The sequence below is a fragment of the Haliaeetus leucocephalus genome, unplaced genomic scaffold (genome assembly GCF_000737465.1).
Source record: "Haliaeetus leucocephalus isolate CR32 unplaced genomic scaffold, Haliaeetus_leucocephalus-4.0 Scaffold678, whole genome shotgun sequence".
NCBI lineage: Eukaryota > Metazoa > Chordata > Aves > Accipitriformes > Accipitridae > Haliaeetus > Haliaeetus leucocephalus.
In genome coordinates this window covers 3,373,565-3,398,653 of record NW_010973114.1, presented here as the reverse complement: position 1 = coordinate 3,398,653, position 25,089 = coordinate 3,373,565, and the positions used below count along the sequence as shown (strand labels likewise).

Here is a 25,089-nt window from a genome sequence, read left to right as displayed (position 1 = left end):
ATGGCTCTGCCACGGGAAGAGCAGGAGGCCACTGCAGCCCTTTAAATGTTATTTCGGCACATGGGCCCGCAGCCACAGCTGCGTTCCGGTGGGCTGCTCCCCTGGCTGGGGCGAAGGGGGTCAGCAGGAGCCTGCAGGGTCCGGGCTTTCCCTGGCAGCTCTGCAATGGGGAGAGGAAAGGGCTGCTGCAGAAGGGGAAACAGGAAAGAGCGAGTATTAAAAATACTGTGGCCGTGGGCTGTGAGATAACTCTGTCGGGGCTGGGCGCTGAAACGGCACCGCTTGGAAAGCGGGCAGAGCAACGCAGGAGGGCACAGGGGAGTGATTTCTCACTATGACCATTTTTAAGGTTTTAGAGGTGTTCTCTTTGACATCGGGGCCCAACCAAGACTTTCCCATGTTGTTTGGAAAAAAGAAGAAATCGAAAAAGAGCGGGTGAGACCAACTGACCCAGCACAGCTGCGGCTGTAACGGGAAAGCGGGGCCCAGTGCCAAAACAGGCAGAGCCGAGACCTGGCCTCAGTCTCCGGCAGACCTGGGGAGAGCCAAAATCCCTGCTCTGAACCAGGGGAGAGATATGGGTCTTTCTTTTTGACATACACAGACATGCACGCAAAAAGCACACACCCCAGCTCTGAGAACACCTCCCCAGTGGGACTGTAGGCAAAGCTGCTCCATTCCCACAAGGTCTGAGGCTCCACAAACTAGCATTTGATGATGGGTAAGACAAGAAGGGAAAAAAAAGGCAGAACAAAATAGCTCGCTGTGAGTTTTCTCATCCCCAGCCTGGATCTACATGGCTTGTCTTTCACACTGGGCAGGATTCAAAGGCTCAGGCTCGAGCAGGGGAAGGGGTGGGTTGGTATGCAGCTCCAGCCTTGCTGTTCGCTCCTGCTCTCTGACCCATCTTGTACCGTCTACCTGGGCTACAACCACAGGGCAGTGCTACCCAGGCCCATCTCCAGCCCCTAAGATGTCTCCCCCTTACAATCAACTCCACAAACTGATCTGAAACTATTTCCTCTGTCCCTGCTTTCCCCATCTAGGTCTAAGCCATGGATTAAAACTCATTGTCCTGCTGTCTGAAGAAGACAGGGCACAGGTCTTCCCCCACTGATCATAGCACAACCAGCTCAAGCAGCTGGATCTGTCCAGGCAGGCCCAGCCAGAGCATCTAACAACCCTAAACGCAAAAGCCATTTCAAAGGGAAAGAAAAGCCTCAGGAAACTCAACACTTAAGAACTCAGTGGGGTTTTTTTGTTTGTTTGTTTGTTTTAAATCAAAAGCTCTTTATCCTACCTGGTCCCATAACGCTGCGGCCACTTGGTCTATTACTGCGCCCAGTTCTCTGTACTCCCCAGAGTATCTGATATATGCCCAGGTACACAGTGTGATAAGTGTCAAGCCCATGATCATGTTGCACAGACTGGCTATGATGTCCAAGCCAATGAAGCCGGTCACTCCAGCTATCACATAAGTGATGAAGATGACCACAAAGAGCGTGGCAGGGGTGCGGGCGGCGTGGAAGATATTCTTGCTGTCATTGTGCTTGATGTACTGGATGTAGAGCTCATCTATCTCGTTCTCCAGCTGCTGGAGGTAGCGACGGCTGAACTCCTCCCCACCCATCTTCTTCACCCCACGAAACAGCTTCACAGCCTCCTCCTTCAGCTCCATGTGCTTGGTCTGGAGGTCACTAGGTGCAAGGAAGGGCTTGTCCCCACCACAGACCTGCGTGGAAAACACAGTCCAATCACTCCACAAACCTCAGCACCCACAGCTCCTGTGCTCTGGCATGCAAACCACTGGAATGAGGGCTCTACAGGCTCCTGTTTGGCACAGACCACTAGATCCTGCAGGAAGACCTCCATGACTTTAACTCTGCAAGGTGCAGGTTAAAACGGAGCAGCGGGTGTCTGCACTGGGAAGCTGCATCCCACAGCTCCCCTACTTGATTGCCTCACAGCCCAAGCCAGGATCTCAGCCAACACTGACAGCTGAGCTACACTGACCAGCAGGACCCTGAACCCCAGCGTTTTTTAGTGCTGGAAACTCCATGGCATTTTCCTTCTGCTTCTGAGTATGGACATGTGAGTTTTAAGGCTCAGGGCAGTCCACAGATGATTTGGCCACACAGCTCCGCCCCCCTTTCCTGCCAATCGGCAGCGATCTCCAATATTGATGAACAGAGTGGGGGCCTGGAAGTGGCTGCAGACAGTCTGGGGTCTGAGCTTCACCTTCAAACATCACAACCATCCCCTCACCAGAGCTGAGAGATGGGCTGACAGGGCAGGGCATAGGTGAAAAGCCAGTTATAATGACTTTATCCCCTAATTAGCACCAGCCACAGAACAGGTTGCATGGTCACGGAGCACTGCCACTCCTCTAGATCACATTTTGGGTTGCATCTACCCACGCTAGGGAATGCTGGGAAGAGGATGCAAATTCAGCAGAGGCCACATGGTCTGCAAAAAGCTGCCATCGGATGAAACAGTGACCATTTGTCAATCACCCTGCCCTGTCCTGTCATGATACCCTGACCGGACATTGCTCTCCTCCAGCCTCTGAGAAAGCCCCTTTTCCACCGTGAACATAGGAGAGACCCTCTTCGGGACCCTGAACATGCAGCACTGTAACCAGTCCTGATCAAGTCCATGCAGGACGTTTTCTACCAGGAACCCAGGCAGGGAGGTTCCCCCAGAAGGACAGGAGAGCCAGGAGACATAAGCGCTGTGAAACAACACGCTCAGCACGACCTACCTCTTCCATTCTCCTGCTGTAAGTGTCTTTGGCAGTGGCAACTGCTGCTAAATTGTTGGCTTCTGCTGTGGCCTGCAGGAAGGGCAAAAGGGGTACAAAGCTTAGCTGCAGAAAGACAGGGTTAAAAAGCGTTATTGCAGAGATTAGCAGCCACTGGCTGCCTGGCTACCCAAGGTCCACACATGTACACGGCCAGGACATGTGCACAGTACCCTGGTGCACACGTACAGAATTAAACAGCTCCCTTGTCTTAGCCAAGTGTACTTTCCCCAGGCTCTGACCAACGCCAAATAAGATTGTCCCATATTTACACATCCAGTCTCCTCAGTCCCCCAGGCAAAAGCCTGCATGAAGAAAGGACTCCTACCCTCCGAGCCAGACCAATGAAAACTTTGGCTTTGGCTGCGGGAAACAGCAAGAAAACAGATAAAAGGCTCAGTCATATGTAAACATCTAGAGCTCCAACCTCCCGCAAAGCCGTCTGGCTCAGAGAGCAGAGCTGCAGCCCAGCAGCCGCTGCCCGTGTGCGGGGGCCACGTCACCTCCGTGTGTGGCCCCACCGCAGCCAAAGACGATGCCATTTACCTGCGGGGGAACAATTTCAGCTAAGCTGGCTGACGCCGTCTGCACAGACAGCGAGTCACCACAGTTCGGCCAAGGTGCACGAGCCGTGCTACCGCAATTGCTAAGCCGTATCAGACTTGTGACTGCCAGATACTTCCAAAAGGGCTATTTCTTGGGTTGTTACACTAAGGCATTTGAAATAAAATCACAGAAGACCCAATGTGCTGCACTAGCTGGATGCCTCTGACAATTAACTGGAAATCAATGGCAATTACAGTGCATGAATGCTCACCGGCTCACAGCTCACACTCACGTACCTGCAGCATCGACTTTGGGTGTGGCAATTCTTCCCCTTGGTAGATCTTTATGTATGCCTGCAAAACAGTGCACAGAATATGAAATCACATTGAATACATCATACATGAGCAACACAAACACCCCCACCCAGTACCAGACGCAGCTTTAACAGGATGTTAAAAGCACAGAAGAGGAGGACGTTCCTGGCACAAGGTGGCTTCGGCAGGGGATGCTCTGTCAGAAAATGCTACATAACATGGCTCGAGATCGACTCCTTGGGTGGCCTGGGTCAGTGACTCAAGGGTCTCACTCCACCACTTACACTAAGTATCTATACTATCGGATTTGCACCTACCTCTACCCTTCACTGAAGGAGAAGGAGCCAGAGTCAGGTAGCCCTGGAGAGTAGGTGGTGAGAATTACTCACTGAAGTCTTGCATTAAAATGTCTCAGTAGTCATGACAACAAAAATCAGCTTTATCCAAAGGCAGTAGGAATATGGTCCTCAGTCTACCTCCCTCTGGACCTCAATCCTCCAGGAGAAGAAAACAGCCCTGCCCACTTCTTGGGCTTACTGCGTGGTCAAATTCAAATACACAACCATAAGGTGTTTGCTTTCTGCAGCAATGGGAGTCAGGACTGTTAGCTAGTCCAAGAACATTTCCTCCAGCCATCAAATGCTGGCCTGCCTGCTGCTGCTTTCCCCTTTAATTACAGCAAAAGTGCAAGTATGCCACAGATGAATAAGCCCACTTTCTCTTAAATAAGCCAATACCTTAAAATACTCCACAAGGCCTCGACAGGTGATATGGTTTCCATTGATCTCCTTAATATCCAGGCTCTCAGGACTAAGCAGCCAAGGAATCAAAATCTTCAAGTTCTTTATGAACTCATCATCTATTTCTGGAAACAAAACCCAATGTCGTCAGTACCAGCCCCACATCAGACTTGTGCTTCAGTGTGCGCCAACATGAAACAAAAGCAGGAGAGTCAAGCCAGAGACTCAGACACCCTATAATTTAGTAATGTGTGCGCTCAGAAATGATTGTGGCCCTAGTTAAGTTGTTACTTAACCCACGGACCGAATATACAGCTGCGCATATATCCACAAACCAGCTTCATGGTCTCAAAAATACTTGTGCAAACACAAATGTGACCGCATGGGAAAAAAAACTGCTTTTGCTGATGACATTGGTGATGTCCACGCAACGCTGATAGCCAGAGAGCAGCATCTTCTTGCCTAGACACATACACTCTTTGCAAATCATGGTATTTAGTGTATAGGGCACGGACACATGCTGTGCCTTCTTCCCTTTGCCCTGCTCCACGGCACCTGTAGTGGAAATCTTCTGCCAGGGCTTAGGCTCTCTGGCTCTCATCCCTGCCACCTCCTGTGCCAGCAGGTAAGATTTCCTGTGTTGAGTTCTTGGTCATCTATGAACCCATATGTGAAATTCTCATTGCAAAGCATTTTAAAGCTTTTGCACACAATTAGGTGCTTGGTACATATACACTAAGGACTCCTGCAAGTGACTATGCATTTACATTGCACCATCAGACACCCCTTGGTGTGGGTACCAGGAACGGGCACAATCTCTGCTCCTACCAGCCCATCCCCTTTGCCAAAGCACAGAGCTGGCACAGGGAGCTGTTTGAGGGGTCCATGGGCTGCTTGTGTCACTTCAACAGAGGCAGACTATCTCCTAACAGTCATTCTTATGGCTTCATAGTGTCTGACATCCATTTATTGCCATTTAAACTAAACCGTATGAGGCTGGAGACAGAAAAAACAATGCACTATCCAGGCATTTGGAACATAAGGAGAGAGGGGAAGTTTCTCCACATTTCTTCCATCAGAGCACAAAAAGCTGCATACAGCTCTGAGGGAACAACAAAAATGGTGTCAAGAAGCCACTGACAACCCCTGTGCGAGTTCTGCACACACCACTTGTTCAATACTACTCAGCAGCTGAAATTAAGGGGGGAACTAACAGAGATCAGCTCAGCTTCCACCAGTGCGCCTCCCCCCCCACTGCCTCACTGTCCTGCTTGCCGGTTAGCATGGAGTTTGCCAGAAGAACAAGTCTGATCACTAGCCAGACAAAACCAGAGAAAAAGTAAAATAAATTAGCAGACAGAAAGAAATTAAGTGACTAATGGGCCACTTTCTCTATTGCTAAGATTGCAAGCAGCCTGCAAACAGCAATGCTGGTAAGCGCTTGGTTCACAACAAACAACTAAAAAAATCCACAGCATGTGGCTCCTTTCAGGGTGGAGAATCTTACCACGGCTTTTGTTCCTTCCTCTTTTTTTTTTACCTGTTGAACTAAGTCTGCCCTGTAGGGAAACCACTGATCAGATAAGTCAGGAAGATTATATATTCCTTGGAAAGTTTTTCAAAGTGAAATAAAGTTCCCTTGAGAGCACATGCAACCCGCCTTCCACCCTCCACAAGCATCAGCCTGCCTCGCAGCAAGCAGTCTGCACCGCTCTGCATCTGTGCTGAATTGCAAGTGAGGCACAGGAGTTAATTGCAGGCTTAACACCGTGTCCATAAATTTCGTATCTCAGCCCTGCCCTTTCCTGGTTGCCTATCAGCCCTCTGTCCTGACAGTGCTTATTGCCAGCGGCTCTGAGACCTTTTCAGCCTCCCACACCTTTTTGGCCTCCACCTCTGTCCTAAGCTAACAGCATCTGGCAATGAACAGGCAGCTGCTGGACTCAAAAGAATGGGCCGAGCACATGTACATCGTTGGGAGGAGGATCCAACCTCTCTCCCAGTTTTGTCATGGAAAATACTTACAGAGGTTTCAGGAACCAGCGGGACAGTCTGCCAGGGCATCTAAGCTATCCACTTAAAAACCAGACCTTTGCCTTCATACCTTTCAGTTTTCCATCAAAATTAGGGTTGGTGGCAACTTTCAGGCCCGGGTGAGGTAAGAGGAAGCAGGAGATTTTGGTGAAGCAAGAATGGATGTGCTTTCTGACGTTCTGCAGCTCTTCATGCTGATTTCCCGAGACCTGCGAGAGACCAGTTTGGGGTCGGGGGGTTTCCTTCTGATGGGGACACCGGTAACGCTGGGCCAGTGGTACTGGCAGGAGCATGGGATACTCTGCACTGCGACTGCTTACAGCAGCAAAAAGCGACAAAGAAGGACATCCTGTAGGGGTATGCCACATGAGGAGAAAGACAAGGCTCTCCCAGCAACCAAGGAACTAGCGTATTTCTGACCACATACCCTGGGGCATGTTATTATCATTTGGAAAATGTGCATGTGTGTGTATGATTGGAATACAAAAACATTTGGGATTTCCCACTAGGGCCTTTTCTTGTCTTGCATTTAATTAGGTCTCTCCACTACCAAATCACCCATGCATTTCCTGATTAATCCCAGTGGAGCCCTCGCCCATCAGTTTTACTGTACAACTACCTATTACTAAAACATCGTTCCTAGTCTCTAGGGAATCTGCTGACTCCCATCGTTAACGTCTCTCCCAGCTGCTCCCAGCAAGAGAGCCCCAGTGAGCCTGGGCTTGGTCAGAAGCCTCAGCCCTCCACTGAACGTGGCAAGGAAATTCAGCCTCCTAAAATGCCTCTTCTGTGATTTTAAGCCACTGGGTAAGTGTGACCATAACCAGCATCTCTGTACACTGCAGCTCACACCTAACAGCCAGCGCTGTGGCCATGCAGCTGAACCCTCACTGGTGCTGGTGCTCTGCACCCCATTCCCTGCTCCCTGCCCAGGATTACACTCTCCAGAGCTGGTTGTCCCCCAGACCAAAGTCTCACCCTCCTGCTCTGTGTGCTCTCCATCCATGCAGGTGATGGCAGTGTATCATCCCTGGGTCACAAACCAGATTTGCCTCTTCACTCTCCATCACCCATGAGCATACCCCCAGGCTAGCACTGCTCATTAAATAAACCCAGATCAGAAAGAACACACCTTCAGCCGCTTCTCCAGAAATCTTGCACCACCATCAGATCCATAGGAAAATTCATACGGGAAGCTCCAGTCACGAACAAGGAATATAAGGGACTAGAAAACGGAGACAAACACAACAGGGTCAGTGCCATACAGTGCTACTGAGTCAAAGTTACCAGCTGCTCCTGCTTGGAAAAACTCATCTTTCAAGAGCATTGCTCTGTTGTTTGCTGCTAATCGCAGGACCAGGAGTGGCTACATGAGACGTGCAACTCTGCTGTACCTTATCAAAAAGGGGTTCACAAGGGAGTTCAGGGCCTCCTTCCCCACTGCCACCACTCGCAGCAGCTGATCATGCTCAGCCATCGGAGCCCAAAGCGGTGGCAGGACCCCCCCCAGCACCGTCACCCCCACCCTCGTGCCACAACAAGACCTGGCCCCAAGTCTCTGCCCAGCTCCAGTAGCATCTCATGCTTTTACTGGTGGAAACACCCCTCTGTGCAGGGCCACCCCAGCACGGTGCTGAGATCGTGCAGACTTGCTGCACGTGTGGCTGCATCCTACAAAGGGAAGGAGGGAGCAAACCCAGGACTGCTGTACGGGTTTTCTGGGTGGCAGTTTGATTCCCTAGCTTGAAGAATAGCGTCAATCATTTAAACTGCAAAACAAGAAAGAGATTTTTGCTAACGAGGACAAAAGGCAATGAGATCCTTAATTCCAGCCACATTTAGTTCCATCCTATGGGAATTTTACAGGCTCATTTTTTCAGCATTTTTCACCAGGCAGCCTTCCAGACAGACTTTTAATGAGAAGCAGATGCAGGATAACGAGGGTGAATAAGAAATCACTGGCTTTTGTAATCTTTACTGAGGCATTCAAAGCTCCTATGCAATAAATAAATAAATACCAGTACGGTCAACCTTTAATCTTAAAAAAAAAAAAAAAAGTTTTCAGAAGAAAATCCTGTCTCCAGTGTCTCATCTGTGCAAGGGACCTACATCCCATGTACAAATACATGGTTTGGAGGGGGAAGCCCTGAATGCTAAAGCCCAGGAGGGCCTGGCAAGGATGCCAGGGTTCCTCTCATGCACATGAATAAGCAGGTCAGCAAGTGGAATCCATTTAATTGGAATTTCCCTAAAAATTGTCTATGTTTAGAACAAAGATTTAGTGGAGGGAGGGAAAAATATTTCCCCTTCTTATTTCTCTCCCATAAAACATCAGGAAAGGTTAAAAAAAGAAAGAGAAGAGTAAGTTGTCCATTCCTAACTGCATGACAAGCCACACCAACTGCACCCAGTTAGCTGTTTCAGGACACACTGTTCTAAGACCATGAGATGCTTAGGAGACGTGTCCATGTTTAGGACTTTCCCACAAACACATTATGCATGCTTTGCACTGTTTGACTCTGGCATTATCTTCTTTTTTCTTAAGCAAAACTGTTTCAGACATGCTGTCTTTACCATGCCTCATAGCCACCCTCAGCCCCTCCAGCCCAGCAAACTGCCAGGCACCACGGACAACCTTTGCTAAGGCATCACGGCCAGGACCAGTGTCACAGCCAGGACTGAGGGCTCATCGGGCAGCGCAGGCGGTTACGCTTCAGTGCAAGTCTGAGGATACACTTTGGAGAGGAGGGAGCCGAAGGGAAATGATAATTTTCCACTGCCAAGTATTACTTCCCTTCCAGCAAGATCAACGCAACTGCCTCGCTATCGACACTTTCTCTGCACTCCCTGCTTGGCAGCATTTTCCTATAGGAGTCGTTTTCCAGAGCCTCCTTTACAGATTTGTGTATTTTAAGGACAAAAGAAGTTCAGCTTGTTTGACTTACAGGCCTGGAACCTCACCCAAGAAACTCAAGCTATAGACTCTCTTCTGCAAAGACAACTGTCTTGGTTTAAAGCCTGCAGCTACCAGAGAAGCCTTTCCATCTCTCGTTAAGCCACCCTAACCATTAAATTGCTCCTTCATTAACAGTGTGCTCCTCGTTCCTAGTCTGACTTTGTCCAGCCTCAGCTGCAGTCACTGAGCTACACACTGCTTCATCCTCCCCACTGGAAAAGCAGTTTATTTACCATTGCCCTTCTCCTGCTTCCTAATCAAAACGCTTGGTTGTCTTTAAAAATGTGCTTTGTAGGAACAAGCCCATTTTATGATGTGGAAAGGAGATCTCCATTGCTCACCTGGCCACATCGCCATCAATCCTTCCACCAAATTTTATCATCATTCGCAAGGGTGTCATTTGGTATTTTTCCCCAGATCATTAATGAAGATGACAGTGAATCAAGAGACATCCTGGGGGGAGCCCGGAGGAAACACTTCTGAAGGATGATGATTCCCTGTTAAAATTAGTTCAGCGTGCTCTGTCATCTATCAGTTAATGAGTTTTTAATCCATTTACAATGGATTAAAACAGACAATGCTGACTTGGTATGTTGTTAATTTGCTTTTAATCAGCATCATAGGGAGATAAGGCTTACAGAAGGCAATATATCATGGTGATAGTTACCTTTATCAACTGAACTCTTGGTGTTTTAAAAATTGATAATGGGATTGTTTGACAAGGCTTGCTATCCACAAAACTGTGCGTCTTGACAGCGATTACAGTCTTTGGTAAAATCAGAGCCTATTATCCAGTCCTAATGACTTAAGCATATTTAAAAGTTTCCCCTTACAGCCTCCTTTTTACTGATGGAGTAGGAAGTATTTCACTTTCACTGAAATATTTGGCTACATTATCCTGATAGTTTTTAAATAAGGAATAGAAATATTTATTTAACGTCTGGCTTTTTTCTGTACCATGTTACAATTTTCTCCTAGCGCTTGCTACTACAAGTAGTGTGTTTCTACTGGTAGCTTTCTAACATTGTTCATCAGTCATCTGCCCATGCCAGCATCCGATATATCCTCAAAGCTCCCCAAAATCTCAATTTGTCCATTTGTTGTATTTTTTAACCTTTTAATTTTATTTCCACTTCCTGACCACAGACACCCTATAAACCCCTTAGGCCTTCGAGGATGGTGGTGAGGACGGCAATTCGCTTTTTATGTTGGAAGGCAAAAGTAAAATAGCTGTAACCCATTCCCAATTGCTATTTGCATTTTTACAGCATGTTTTGCTCTCTGTTGTTTTCCACTTCGGGAAGCTCACAAACCCCCATCCAGCTACCACCTAACCTACTGTGGATGCCAGCTGGAAGTTGGACCAAGCCATTGGGACTGCCAAAGCGCATCTGATTAAAGGAACAACTTGTACAGGATAAGGCCAGAGCCCCACAGAAGGTGTTTTCCTTCTATTTACCAGCCTGATCACGCAATGAGCCCTGCAGCTCCACTGCAGCATGAGGATGTGTGGGGACCTCACAGCATCACTCCCTCCATCCCCTTAGGGCCCTCTCCCTGGCTCACACCTGGTCCCACAGACCCCTGAAAGCTTTGAAACCTGTTCAACCACCTTCCCAGCCTCCCAGGTGCACAGGATTCGGTGCAGCCATAATCAAAGCCATACAAAATCACAACTCAATCTGTTAAAGGACTGGAGCTTTAGTGAGCTGCCACAGCCATGTCATGGGTACCTTCTGCCCCCCTACCTTCTGCTTTGTCTCTTTTTGTTCATATTCACTTTCCTACTGGAAGGGGCTGTCATAGCCAACTATCCTGCCAGCCCTGGAGCTGCTCACAGATCTGGTGTCCGGAGCAAGCTGGCGTCAGCCCGACACTCTCCCTTTTTTGAATGCCAGTTTTTCACAAGTTGGGATGCAGCGGGGTGAACAGATGTCACTTATTTGAAGTTAAAACACCACTTAAACCGAGCCTTCCCACAGCCCTGCTGTCACTCACAAGAGCCCTGAGCTAATCCTCATCCTTTCATTTTGCCAGGAGCAGGGATTCCCGGGCAGGTGGGTTCAAATCTCTCAGAGCAAAGGCTGGGCAGAGTCCCCGGGTAGGCAGCGTGACAAACCTGCTGCAAAATCTGACTGCTTTCCAAGCCCAGCAGGATATCTGGCAGGACAGGGCAGAGCTCTCAGGATGGCAAGGGTTCAGAGAGGAAAGAAAGAGGGATGTTGGATGTATTTGGAAGCCTCTTTGGGGGTAAAAGAAGCACAAAGCCTCTCCTTCCGCAGCTGAGCCAGTCCCCAGGCATCTCCATCTCCTCCCGTCCTCCAAACTGCAGTGACACCTCGTGGTGAAGCCAACCGGCTCGGGGCCACACCACCTCCGGCGGAGGGGACGTGTGCTGGCCAGGACCCTCGGACTCACCTGGAAAGGTTTCAGGAATGTCTCCTCCATGGCCAGCCGGCCGTACTCAGTGAAAAGCTGGAAAGAGAAGCAGAGAACAACAGGACTGTTAGCTCGTCAGTCTGCACGGCCGGGCAGACGGCTGTAGGCCACACAGGCACAAGAGGCAAGGGACAATTGTTGACTCTGGGCTAACAGGACCATTTGCAGAGCTGGAACAGAATCTGGCTGGCTGTGTGCTTTTGGTTCACATCTGAGAGGCACACGGAGCTGTTACAGACAATCACTATGTGAGACCTCACATGAAAGATCTCAGTCTAGAATTTTTGGCTGCTAAATCTGTGAAAAACGGCTCAAATCAGCTGCTTACTGTTGCTTTCCTACCAACCAGAAACTTTACGTGCTACAGGGGACTGCCGGAGCCCTGCTCTCTTTAAACACTCTGGGAAGAAGCGGAAATGAATTCAGAAATAAGTACTTTCCCTGCAAACCCCCGCTGTGCAAAGACTGTAAGATCAGCCTACCAGCAAGATTTGAAGGCTCTCCAATCTCTCTGGACTGTAATTTCTAACTGAAGGCACAATAATGTATTTCACAGATGCCTAGAAATGGGTCAACATGTTAAACAATAATGGCTTACAATCCAAAGTGAAAGATCAGAGTTGCATTGGATAAGTTCAATGTTAAAAGGGCATTATTGTTAAAAATATTTACTGACTGAAATAGTACAGAAGTCTTCAAATGCTGACTTTTCCAGCTGGACTTTTGCTTTTCTTTCCTTTTTCTTAAGGTCCTGCAAAAACCTACCTAATGAATCAATCAATCACCTAAACAGAAGAGAAAGCTAGAGGTAATACCAGGAAATGGGCAGGACACCTGTGCCACAAAAATCCCATTAGCTGCTTGTCTTCAACAGTCATTATCCTTAGGGGTCATTTGTATTGAGCCAGCACCAGATGTCAATACCCAGGTTTATAAACCAGTTCCTAATTTCTTTGGGCTTCTTCTAACGATGCAAAGATCCTGCCCTACAGTGTGAACAGTGCAACCTCTGCCTTCAGCTTCCCCGTCACTTCAGTCAAATGAGCACTTTTACTGCCCCTACTCAGGCAGCAGCAGATGGATGCTCACAGCAGCAGGAGTACAGCCAATACATGGTTAACTACCCTGGATTCCTCCCTATTACCAGTCACTTTAGCCCCTTGCTACAAGTCATAGCATGTTTCCAGCCCCATGGGACAGTCCTGGCCTCTGATGGGTCTCTGCTCACTGAGGAATCCCAGTATAATCCCACGGAAGGACACAGAGGCCAGCGTGAACTGTATCCAAACTGTTCATGGCGGACCAGTGATGGGTGCACCACACCGAGATGGTCTGTGATGGGTACTCTACACCTGTACTATGCCGTCTGTTTGATGCTCCTCTAACCTCACCATTAGAAAGTCAACTTAATCCTCTCTGGCTGCAGCACCACCCATGACAACTGGTCCTGTGCACTGCGGACATAAGAAAAGATAATGCTCTCCACTCTGCAGCAACCTTGTACACAGCTGAAGACCGTTACCACCTCCCCTCTCAGTCACTTTTGTCTCCTGACTTAACAGCCTTGGTTTTTTTCAGCCTCTCTGTGCCCTCCAGCCACCCGCTGCAGCACGAAGCGCAGCCATGGACCCCTTCCAGCTCCACAGGTGATCAGCCTCAAGGAAGACATGGGCCCCAGAGACAGGAACAGTCCCTCCTGGCAAATGTCCCACTGACTGCACTGCCAAAGGACCCAGGCCCCCAGAAGCCACACTACAAGAGTGTAGGCAAGACAGGTTTCAAACCAAGTGACTGTTACTCCCTGCCCATGAACCAAAATGAGAACTGGGAAACTGAAAAATATTTTGTGGCTATGAATGCGAAAGTGCCTTTGCAGAGCAACGTAGCTTGCCAGTGTGGAGAGTAATACGGGCACCTCAGTGATACGGAGCAGCAGGGACAAGGGTCTCACCTGCAAGTGCTGCAGATCATCCTCCTGCACGTTCTGCGACAAGTTGTAAACCTGCATTTAAAAACAAAAACTTCAGAGCACTCAGAATGGCCTGTCCTTCGAGCCAATGTGTGGGTCGGTGTGGTTAAAGCCTATGACATTACCATAGGGACACAGCCTAAGTCCCAGCTGGCCCATGGTGCTAGTATAAGACAGGCCCCAAGCACAGCTGTACTGCTGGACAGACTCACACTGTCAGTCAGACAGGCACTGCTGCTCCCTGTGCAGCAAAACACTCCAGCATGGGAGCAGCAAGGGCTGTCATGCACCAGCCTGGAAGGCTATTAGGTCCAAATGATGTTCCTTCTTCCCCATTTTTGTGACGTGCTGAGCTCTGTACCAAGACACAGCTTCCATCCCATTCACACTGTCCTCCAAGAGCAAAGGCCAGACAGGCTATGCCGTAACCACCTGGTCTGTGAACAACTCCAGCCCAGAAGCTTCTCCAGCAGCACTGAGACAAATGCACACCCAGTTCCCCAGACCAAGGTCCTTTTCTCTTTGGTAGCTGGAAGCAAAAGGGTGCATCTGCTGCTGCCCCTGTTCTTGGGGTGAGATGAGGAGATGAGACTGTTCCCTGTGATGATGGAGTCATGCATGAATCCTGCACTCAGTGCAGCAAACATGCTGGCCTTTGTCCCTCCCATCAAAGGCCCTGGCTAGCTGCTGTGTTAGGCTGGTGCCAAGCCACTAGTTTTTTGCCACCACCTTTTAGGAAGTGATTCCTGGAGACATCCCCCTTCTTACCTGTATCGAGCTGATCATTGTGCTAAGGGCAAATACGGTGGCTGAATCCCGCAGGGTGGACTGGCTGTCAAAGGTCCCCTGAGTGTCCATCAGCAACACTGCAACCTGAGAGGCAGAAAGCTCTACGTCAGCTTGGATGCACCTGTTCAGCATCTGCATCCAAGCAAAGTCACTCCCAAATGCCAAAGGGGTGGTGGGGAGGTGAATGTCAGCTGCATTATTGCACTGGGAATCTCATTGCTCCTGCCTCAGATTTATAATTGGTGGAGGACAAAGGAAAAGAGCATCCCCAGTCGCTCTTGACAGCGTGATGACTCCAGCAGGCAGCAAAATGAATGCTATGCAACACAGAGGAGGAAACCACACTCGGTGTCAGTGCAGATGGGTCTTTTCCCAAGTTTGCATTAGCTTTATGTCACAGAAGCCAAACATGGCAGCATATCACCCCTCCTTAACCCAAACCACATTCAGACAGTATCAGAAATCACACCATGAATAATTCAGTGTCACTTTGGTGTTGGGTTCTTCATTAAAGAGTAGATGAATACAAATATTCCTGGCTACAAGCTGAATTTGCAGGATGCCCCAAAAGCCAATTTGCATTGTATTTGACCACCCTTAATGAAGACACTCGTTTTACAGCTACTGCTTTAGGAAAGGGGAGTAGTTTGCAAGGACCTCAGATTCAAGAACCCTGGGAACAGCAGAGAAATAAACTCTGGGATGCCCACGGTTAGAGGGACACCTAGGGAGCATATCAGAGACACCTAGACGTCATATCAACTCACTGCATTAAACACACTCATGCTAAATTAGGGATATGGTATTGAAGACCTTCTTTAAACTTGCACAGGCATTTGAGCCACCTATGACAAGGCAGGAGAGTCCTACAAAAGCTGGAAAAGAAACATGAGCTGACCAGCAACAGACAGCTATGCAACAAAGAAGCACACACCTTTTTACCATCGGGCTTGTCCACCAGGAAAACCTCGCTCCATATCTGAATGCCAGTTGTCTCCCGCTCAGACCCTCCCCTCCAGGAGAAACCAGTCAGAGGCTCGTTGTAATCTCCAACCCAGTCTACTGCTTCCTGCAGGTAGGAACAGAAGAAGTTGCTGGAGTTCTCATCTCACTTTGGTTTTACACTTTCCCTCTGTGCTGCCTCCGTCCCAGTGCTGGAGGAGGGCAGCCCCTATAAGACAGGTTTCCTACAGGGCAGCAAATGTGAACATGTCTGCTCCGAAGTCAAGAGTCCATCAGAGACCCACTGGTGCACAGGGCTGTGGAAGGATCTGCTCTATTTCATTTTGTGAAGCCCACGCTAATGAAAGGCTTGAGCATTCCTAGAGCACCACGCCAGCGTCTTGTCCAGCTCATCCCTGGGTGGTACATGGGAGCAATGAGCAGCAGCACCATACCCCTGGGAAGAGCCACCTGAGCTGGAGCCATACCTTATTGTACATGTACCGCAGCATGAAGTCCATCAGGAATGATTTTCCTTTTCTAAAAGCTCCAGCAACGGACACAGCCACGACCTCTTTATCTCTGACAGCCTCTGACAGGAGGATACGGTTCAGTGCAGCTTCATCCAGTTCAAAGGAATGGTCATCTTTAACAATGAGGACTTGCACTGGTCCTGCCTTTCTCACGGACTCCTCCTCCTCTGAGCTCCACTCGTAAGTCTTCTCTGCAAAACTACCTGTGTAAACAAGTTAAACAAGAGCTGTTAAGTTCCTTCTTCTGTAAAGTGCCGAATCAGAGACGGCAGGGCTGGACAGGGTGGTAACAAGCCAGCTAGCCCAAATATCCACCCCAAAACAGCATCGTTCAGAGCAGACATCTGTTGAACCTGTCCTCAGACACCTTGATGGAGACTCCATGCCACTTTGGAGCCACCCGTCCGTGTGCTCCCTGCAGGCAGACAGTTCCCTGCTGGAATCTCCCTTGACAAAACACACCCATTAGTTTTTGTCTTACAAGAGTTGACATGGAGAACAGATCACCCTCTTCTCGTCTGCAACAACTTCTTACATACACAAAGACTGCCATAACACCTCCCTTAGCTTTTTCTCTGCTAGAAAAGAGAAGTCCAAGCCCCTCGATCATCCCTTGCTACCGCATTGTCTAGGCAGCTAACTGCTCTCCTCTGGACTCTCCCCACCAAGCCTTTTCTGAAGGTGGTCTCAAAAATGGATGCAGAGTTCAAGCTGAGGTGTCTAAGTACCTCATGTCTCTATCAAAGGATGCTGCCTTTATGTATCCTGTGCGACTGCTGTTTCTGTAGCAACAGCAGAGTCCTGCTCTATCTGCAGTCTGCACTAATGCTCAAAGTGTAATCTGCTGCTTCTGCCATCGGCCCCATCAACAGCCTCCCCTGAGACAGCCCCAGCAGGAACCAGGCCACGAAGACACGTGCCCATCCTGATAAAAGCCACTTCTTCACTCCCAAGTGGGAAGAATATGCAAAGCACAGGCACTGCTCACTTTCCCACTTCAAAATGGCAAGGTTCCCTGCAGAGCTGCTCGCCGGCACAGAGGCAAGTGCTGCCCAGTCTGTGTATTGTTCATACGGCCTTACAAGAGGGTCTCATCTCCCCACCGGGACAGGGGAGAAGTGACAAGCACGATGCTGCAGCAGGAGCCTTTGGAGGGGACGGGCAGGGACCCAGCATTCCGTCACTGCATCCATGCTCGGTAATGGCAGCGTGCCAGACAGATACGTATCACCCGCACGATCCTCCAGGCCAACGCGGCTGAGACGATTACAGCTGTTAATGGCCTCATGGTCCGTTTGGGCTGCTTTGTGTACCTGCCGCAAAATATGGGAGACGGATGCGTTTTAAGACCCGCCATCTACAGACGCTGCAGCCTTGGGGTTTGCAAAGAGCAGGCCAGCTCCAGTAATTTTCCTTTTGCTGTGTCCAAACTTCCCAGCACAGGAAAGAGATGCCGAAGATGATTAATCATGCCAGTCAGCTCACCTAGAGCCATGTGAAATCTCGCCAGCAGGGAAGGGAGCTTGTGATGGAAAGTTCCCCCACATTTCTACAAAAGCTTCCTGGTTTGTTGGCTCAGACTGCAACTTTCCAAACACGGTAGCCTCAAGTTAAACCTCCTCGGTCTCTGTTTCAGACCCTGACCTTGGGGACCCAGTTTTCAGACAGTCCCAGCTGTTTCAAAGCACAAGGACTATGTGTGCACATGCTAAAAGGCAAGCTATAAATACCAAGAGGAATAGGGTTTGCCCATTCTGGGCCTCTTTATAAAGAAGCCTCTAGCAGCAACTTCATATTTTAAATAACAGCAGTGCTTTTGTATGAGTTTCTGATTTCCTACAATCCTGCAACGAAATATCGGTTGCTAGGGGATTTCTGGTGGCTCTCGGACATATACTACAAGCCTTCTTTGCTCACAGTTGAAAGACAAAGATCTTTTCTTCCCAATGCTTGGAGGTTTTTTAGCAAAACAAAAGTCCCAAACGCTCTGAAAAGCTAGATTCTCCACCAGACTGCAGCAGCCGGGGACCAGCAGCACCAAACTCCCTTCAAACACCAGCCCCTGCCCTGTGTCACTGCTTAGGGGCCTCCAGGAAAAAAAAAAAAACTTCCTGTTTCAAATACATGGACCTAGGATCCAGGCACACATCACCAAATGACTTGAAAAACGAAGGCCTCCAAGCAGTCAGTCCTCTTGCTGCACACACCAAACACCGTTTCCAGCATTAAGATCTTCCCAACACGTTAAGTATGGACAGGTGCCAAAGGGCCACAGGCTCACGTGCTCTTTTTAAGCGCTGCCATGCTGCAAGTGCCATATAAAGTCTACGATAGGAAATACCTCCTCTCCCGCGGTGTTTCCCAACGCCCTGCTCAGCTAACTGAGTCCAATTCTTTTTTCTTTTTACAGCTGCACAGAAAGGACAGCGGACAGATCCTTGTATAGGATGTGACTCATGGCACAGGCAGGAAAAAAATTGTAAATCAGATTAAATCTAAACATTTCTGAGTCTAGCCAAGCCATCAGGGGTGCAGGTGAAATAGCTGTGCCACCTCCCCAGACCAGACGAGTCCCACCTCCGGGCACGCAGACAGAGGGCAAGGGGGACCAGCATTTTACTCGTCCCACACTAGCAGTAATGGGAGCTGCAGCCAGAGCCCAAGATGGGCACAAACCCTGCTGTCTGCAGGCTTCAAGCACAGGCAAAGGCAGCACGGATGCCCCCAGCTCAGAGAGCTGAATGGACTGCCAGTCCTGGTCAAGGATCCAAGCACCATGACAGGGAACTGAGGACCTGAGTCCCTCCCATCCTGCTACCAGAGGGAGAGTTGGTGCCAGATTCCCCCTCCTCCTGCTGCCAGTGCCTGGATGGGATCTCCCAGGTTTTCTTCTCCCTCCAGTTCAGCTGCTGGAAAGAGCGACAACCAGTGCAGAGGACAGGTGACTGTGTTGTCCCTTCAAAACATCAGAATCTGTAAGGAGCATATTTTTTTTTAGCAGACATTGACAGGTTTTGGGAGGATGCCTCCGGACACAGGTAACAGTCCAAAGCGGCCGTGATCTCCTAGGGGATGTCCTTGCTTCCACCACCTGAACACTAGGAAAGCCAGGCTGTTTGCACCACACAGGGGCAAAATACAAAGTATTACGAGCAGGATATGTTAATTTCCCAGTTAATTGGAGATATCAGGAGAAAAGGCATTATATTAAGCAGGTCTCTGAACTAATTTCAGCCCTGTTATCTCTGCTTCTTTCTCGTACGCCATCTGCAGACCAAACTATCTTTCATATTTGTTTCCCTGTGATGAAACTTCCATGTTCTGTTTATTAGATTATCTGCTGCATTGGAGAGCCAGAGATTATTTTATAAGATGGCTGCGCATTACTGGAAATCGATTATTTTAATTGGTCTTTCCAGAATAAATTAGTTACCTGCTCTGAAGGAAGTTGTACCTGGCAATGGCAAAATATCATCTGGCCAAAAAGGAAAGGAAGGAGAGCTAAGCTTTCCTAAACACACTCTTGTTTTCACTTATTTTCTAACTTTTGACTCCTCCTTTCTGTCAGCTCTCTCCCGGCGCCTTGCAATTACGTCAATTCTCAAGCTGCTCATTCAGAAATTGCCAGGATACAGTTCCTTTTCCCCATTTCCTAACAGCTCATTTCCATGACTCTAAAGCGGCGTGGAATCCACGTCTCTTTTCCATATGGTGATTCAAAGTGGAAAGGTGAAGGAGATCAGAATTTGCATTCATACTTACTGGGCTGTCAGACAGCAGCAAGGAAATGGCCTAATTCATACAGACAGCCCCATAATACAGGACATACTGTACAGAGTCTAAGGAAAAAATAAAGCATTCTTCAACTGCTCTAGGACTTATTTTTCCTTAAGATTAAATAAATTAAAACAGCATATTTCACATTGTGCCTGTGTACAGACTGACAGCCGATGTCTAATGTATTTAAGCTCCTACAGAAGAATAAATGAGATAAATTACACGTCAGTAATTATGCAACGTACCTTTGGTGAGTGCTTGCTTAAGCCTGTTCTTCCTTAGCTATGGAAGAACAGGTCACAGAAATGCTGACTGCTTTCCAGAGACCAACTAATAAAGTCAGCTTTTTCCTTAAATGAGTTTGCACAATAAATACATTTCATTCCAGAGAATGAAACGCAGCCGTGACCCATCATCTATGCAAACACAGGCTGCCTAACCAGACCCTGAAAAAAGTCAATTTGCCAACCCTGCTCTTGTTCTCCCAGGTTGGACCCCAGGACCCTTACCTATCTAAGCACTGGCTATGAAAAGTAGAGGCTGCAGCCTGGGCCCCGATCACCCCGCTAAAATACACAGATGTCATGCAGCGCTGCTATTCTGAGGGTCTTGGAACCACATTACTTTACTGCATGGAAAAACAGAACCTACCAAAGAGAGAAAATAGAGGTTTGATGGGAAGCTTTAACTTGTTATTTCCCTGGAATTGAGCATCCATGTATCGATCAGGTTAGGTTGCTTATCAGCAGCCCTCTAGGGATTAATTCGATCAGCAGCAATAGCTGTGCGGATCCTTTCTGAAGCTGTGTTTACCCCAGCTGTCTACATTATAAACATATCACAGTGCCACCAACGATACCATGAGCCAAGCACTGAACAGACCTTACAGTCAGGCTTGATCCCTCTGCACATCCTCCAGAGAGCTTCAGCTTCCAGGAAGCTTATCTGCCCTCTGCAAATGGCACTGGCAAAGAAAGACATCTCTCTCCGAGCTGCAGTCTCCCTTGCACTTATCGCATTCAGCGCGGCTGCTGCTGTGACATGAGTTCTGCTCACTCTATTCATGCTGAACTACCCCCTCAGTACGACAACCAGCCAACGATCATCAGCAAGGCTCTGAGGAGGCTGGGAAAGGCAGCATCGCTTTGAGCATGCACCAGACATCCTCTCCTTCTCTCCGAGACAGGCTTGCGCAGAGCTCTGCATCTTATCCAGCTAATGAGGGAAAAACGAGAAGTAAAGCCTTGGAGCAAAGCATATATACCGGACAGCCAGGGCAGAGGGGATTTGTATAGCAATAACCTGTATCAATCCTGTACAAAGGATCAGACAGGATCCTGCAGAAAGGATGCATGGCAGGGCACAGCTGCATCCCGAAGCACTGAGACCGCCGTGGGAGCCTGGCCTGGACAGCTATGAGTTAGCAAATTCCCTCAGCCCAGGGCTGCCATAAGGTGTCTAGACTGAGGTGCTCCTGGGAGACACTGTCTTTGAGAGGACGAAGCAGGGAAGCCTGGCTGGGTAAAGCCCTCTCTTACACCCATCACTGATCTGCAAACCTCCCTGCACCGCACTCTCTGAGGGCTCCTAGCCCTCAGAAAGCCACCTGAGCTGGGTTTAACAACACACACACACGTTCATCACCCCCTTCTATATCCTACCTGCACCTCCTACACCCAGGGCACGGCTGACCACACAGCCACACAACCCTCCCTCCATCCTGCTCACACCTCTGCTGGGATTTGTGACACCCCCACGGAGTCAGAGGACCCCAGACCCAGGGAGGGGAAACACCAGGCGCTAGCACCCACTAACCAGAGCCACCGAGCCCCTCTGAAGTGGCACATGTACACATGTACCTCCCTCAGGCCCCAGCCTGTTTCCTTATGCCTGGAGCTGGTGGTCTGGGAAATGCAGCAGTGAATGGGAAGGCAGAGCCGGACCTTCCCGTGCCCAAGCAGGATATCACTTGCACCTCCCCAGACCGGAAGTACAGATGCAATCACAGCTCTGCCATGAACCAAGGTGCAACGCAGGTTCTTGATACCTGTGGAAATGATGGGTAAAGGACACAGCCCGCCATGTAGATCTCCACCCAGGGAGCTGCAGGGCATGGCTTAGAAAACAGGTGAAGAAAACTGTCATGTAAAAAATTAGCCCTGTCCTTCAACAATCAAGAATGTCAGGTAAAAGGCCACGCTCAATAGTCATTTGGGGTCTTGCTTTGAGATCCCAAGCTATCCCCTCCAAAGTCAGGGTCAACTCTTCTATCCCAGCTGCACAGCAGTGTTAACACCTCCGCCCAATGCAACCTGCACTCCCATGTGCTCCTGGCGAGCACCCCACTTCTCTGCACCCCAGCATGCTTGCAGCAGGGAGCTGAGTAGGGTGGCTAATGCTGCCAGGCTTGGTACTCATCCTTTGCTTTTTTTGGAGCCGTGGTAAGATGTAGAATGTACCTTCTTCCCGCCAGCCCTGAGTCATCCAGCTGGCAGCATAGCCGCTTCAGCTACAGCGTGGCCAACTCAGCCCCTTTTCCCTTTGGCAGACGAAACAAGGAGATGAATGATTATGCTGATAACACGAGTGGTTTGGGACCTTCCTGCATAAAAGACTGCTGACAGAAACAAGAGCTTGGATGATTAGCGGCCACCAAACCTGTCTGTTACAACAGACACATCTCAAATGCCAAAGTCCAATGTGCAACTTTTTAATGATGACACCTACTACCACTTACATGAAGCTACTGTGCCTTAGCTGGCTCTGAAACAGCAGCAATGCCTACTGCTGTGAAATTCCCAGGCTGAGTTCATTATTAGCATGCTTTAGAGACACAGGCACACAACTACCTTGGGAAGAAAGCAGATCAGACAGAGGTTTTTCTAGAAGTTTTTCAGGAAGTTTCAGGTCACGTTAGAGTTACATGGCTATGTCCACGCAAAGGCAAGGCAGGCGACTCTCAGAGGCAACCTTATTCTCACCTGTGTTCGTCAAGACTGTCGTAAGAGAGTGCTACCAAAAGGCCATTACCTATTTGTCAGGTACAAATCCTGGGCCTGCTCACTTACTCACATTCAAGCCTAGCCAGACTCGGGTGCAACACGATGACTGAAATGCATCTTGCAAGAATACGTCTCCAAAACTGCCACTTCACCCTCAGCATGCATTTTATGTATGGTCCTTCATCCGCTCTGTTTGTCAGCAACCAGCCTCCCTCCACCAACAGTATTTGATTTAGTAATTTCTGACGTGAAATTATTTTTACCCTTTTGCTGTTACAATTGCCTGAAAATAAAGTTTGGTCAACGTGCCACGAAATCCTAGGATATAGCATGAAAGGCAATTACACTCTGGAGAAAATGTTTCTGTATACAGAGCGCTTTAAATACATTGTACTGGCTTGGCAGCGTTCAGGGCCTTCTCTGGAGCCTCTATCCCATTTGGGAGATTTGTGTTCAGTTAGTTTATCGCCTTAACACTTAACCTTCCTTCAACTGATAGCAAATGAGAGCATTTCTGGCAGGAACAAAGGAGCTGGGGTCCCTCTAGACTGAAGTGACTTTTGGAGGTGATCCCTGGGACATCTTGTGCCTCCTGGAGCGCGGTGATACCTGCACCAGACCCACTCCCCGGCTGGAGAAGGTTGCGGTCAATGGTCCAGAGGAGTTAATATAAGGCCCGCTGCCTATGAACATCACCTAGGCCCTAAACAATATTTATGTGTGCTGTTTCTCACCCATGGGCTTAGGAGAGAAAATGCAGCAGGACACAACCAACTCCATACACCGCTTCCCCCTTCCGTTAATCAGGCAGGCAGCCAGCGCCGAAGCCTCTCGCTGCACGGACGCAACATGAAGCGTGACGAGGGCTCCATGTCACCACTGCGAGGAAGGCTCAGGGCATCTCGGTTCTTCCCCCAAAAGGGGAAAGGCAGGCTGATCTTGCCTCTGCTCATCTTGTAATGGATCAGACCGTGCTGTTCAAATTCTTTGTACAATGCCGCTGCCTCAAAACCGAAGGCACAAAGACCAAGCATCACGTTTAGCAATTTGGGCCTCTAGCTCGCAGCGTTGTCTTGTCTCTTCTTTCAAGTCCCAACACTTCATTTTCTTTTCTCATTTAGAAGCTAGTAATTTGGTCGTGAATCTTCTCGTATCTAGTGGCTTTTTGTGTAAAGGCCCGCCTGTCTGAAACATCTCAGCTTTCACTTTTCAGGAGGTTCCCAACATTCAGTCACAAAGAAATGGCAGTAAGTGGAATCTGAAAATCCACCATAAAAGGTCAGAAAACAAATGACAAACAGAAGGATGTTAGCACTATTAGTTAATAAAACCAAAGGACTACCAAAATCATCCTTTTCTTTCCGGCTTAACCCATTGCTGTGCAGTCAGAAAGTGTGGCATTGATGATCTCAGCCTGGCCTGTGCTGGAGAGGAGTCCCTTCTCAACAAAACAGTTGCTCGGCCCTTCCTGGCAATCAGGCCCCTTTAAGAGCTCTCATGGAATTTCATGTCCAGTTTGAAAATCCTGACCAAGAAGTATATATAACCTCTGTAATCGCTTTTGTGGTTTTGAAACTGAATTCTTGATGAGTGGGTCATTCCGATTACAACATGGGCCATGATGGGAAACATGAGAGATTTCACACAGTTTGTTTCAGTCTGTGCTGTTTAAATGAGTGACTGGGAGCAGAGGTCTCTAATGGCTTTACTATATCAGGGGGAGCAGGCTGCTGAGCATCTGCAACTGCCAAAGAATTTCAGGAAAATGTCGGTGTAACCTTCATCAAGCTGGCTGGACTTCACCACGGCAAGCACAGGATTTAGACTAACAATCCTTATTTTGGGAAAAGTGGGGTCCCTTACTCTTACCAAAAAATTATACAAAAAATTACACATCTGCAGCTCCCTCAACCATTCATCCAGCACCTAGCAGCAGTTGGGAGGTCTATGCACCACTTAGCACGTTCAGTAAGAGAGCCTTAAATGATGCATAGCCTTATGCTGACCTTGTGCCCAGGGCTAAATCCTACACTTGATGCATTACACACCCCTACACGAGCTCCCGGGGATGTACGTATGTGACAGTAACCCAGCTTTGATAGCTGACCGGAGGCAATTTCTTCTGGGTGCCATACACTCACTCACCCTAATTTGCTCTGTGATCTTTAAAAAAGCAAATTATTTTTATGAAACGAGGGAGAAGGGTTGCCTGTTTTCAGGCCTGACTAACCAGAGAGTAACTAGGGCA

At 48.8% G+C, this 25,089-nt stretch overlaps 1 protein-coding gene across 2 annotated transcripts in view; it reads right to left on the bottom strand.

The window, feature by feature from the left end:
• ATL1 (atlastin GTPase 1) overlaps window positions 1-23,617 on the bottom strand; it is a 28,247-nt gene extending 4,630 nt beyond the window's left edge. For both annotated transcript variants that reach the window (XM_010579769.1, XM_010579770.1), the window contains exons 1-12: window positions 23,576-23,617; window positions 16,018-16,265; window positions 15,522-15,656; window positions 14,567-14,671; window positions 13,781-13,831; window positions 11,809-11,865; window positions 7,567-7,659; window positions 6,505-6,643; window positions 4,398-4,525; window positions 3,643-3,699; window positions 2,762-2,833; window positions 1,301-1,732 (exon numbers count right to left, since the gene is read on the bottom strand). In XM_010579769.1, the coding sequence (XP_010578071.1) occupies window positions 1,301-1,732; window positions 2,762-2,833; window positions 3,643-3,699; window positions 4,398-4,525; window positions 6,505-6,643; window positions 7,567-7,659; window positions 11,809-11,865; window positions 13,781-13,831; window positions 14,567-14,671; window positions 15,522-15,656; window positions 16,018-16,265; window positions 23,576-23,579 (1,521 nt within the window). In that variant the 5' untranslated portion in view covers window positions 23,580-23,617. The remainder of the gene's footprint in view (window positions 1-1,300; window positions 1,733-2,761; window positions 2,834-3,642; window positions 3,700-4,397; window positions 4,526-6,504; window positions 6,644-7,566; window positions 7,660-11,808; window positions 11,866-13,780; window positions 13,832-14,566; window positions 14,672-15,521; window positions 15,657-16,017; window positions 16,266-23,575) is intronic.
• Between the last annotated feature and the right edge of the window lie 1,472 nt (window positions 23,618-25,089).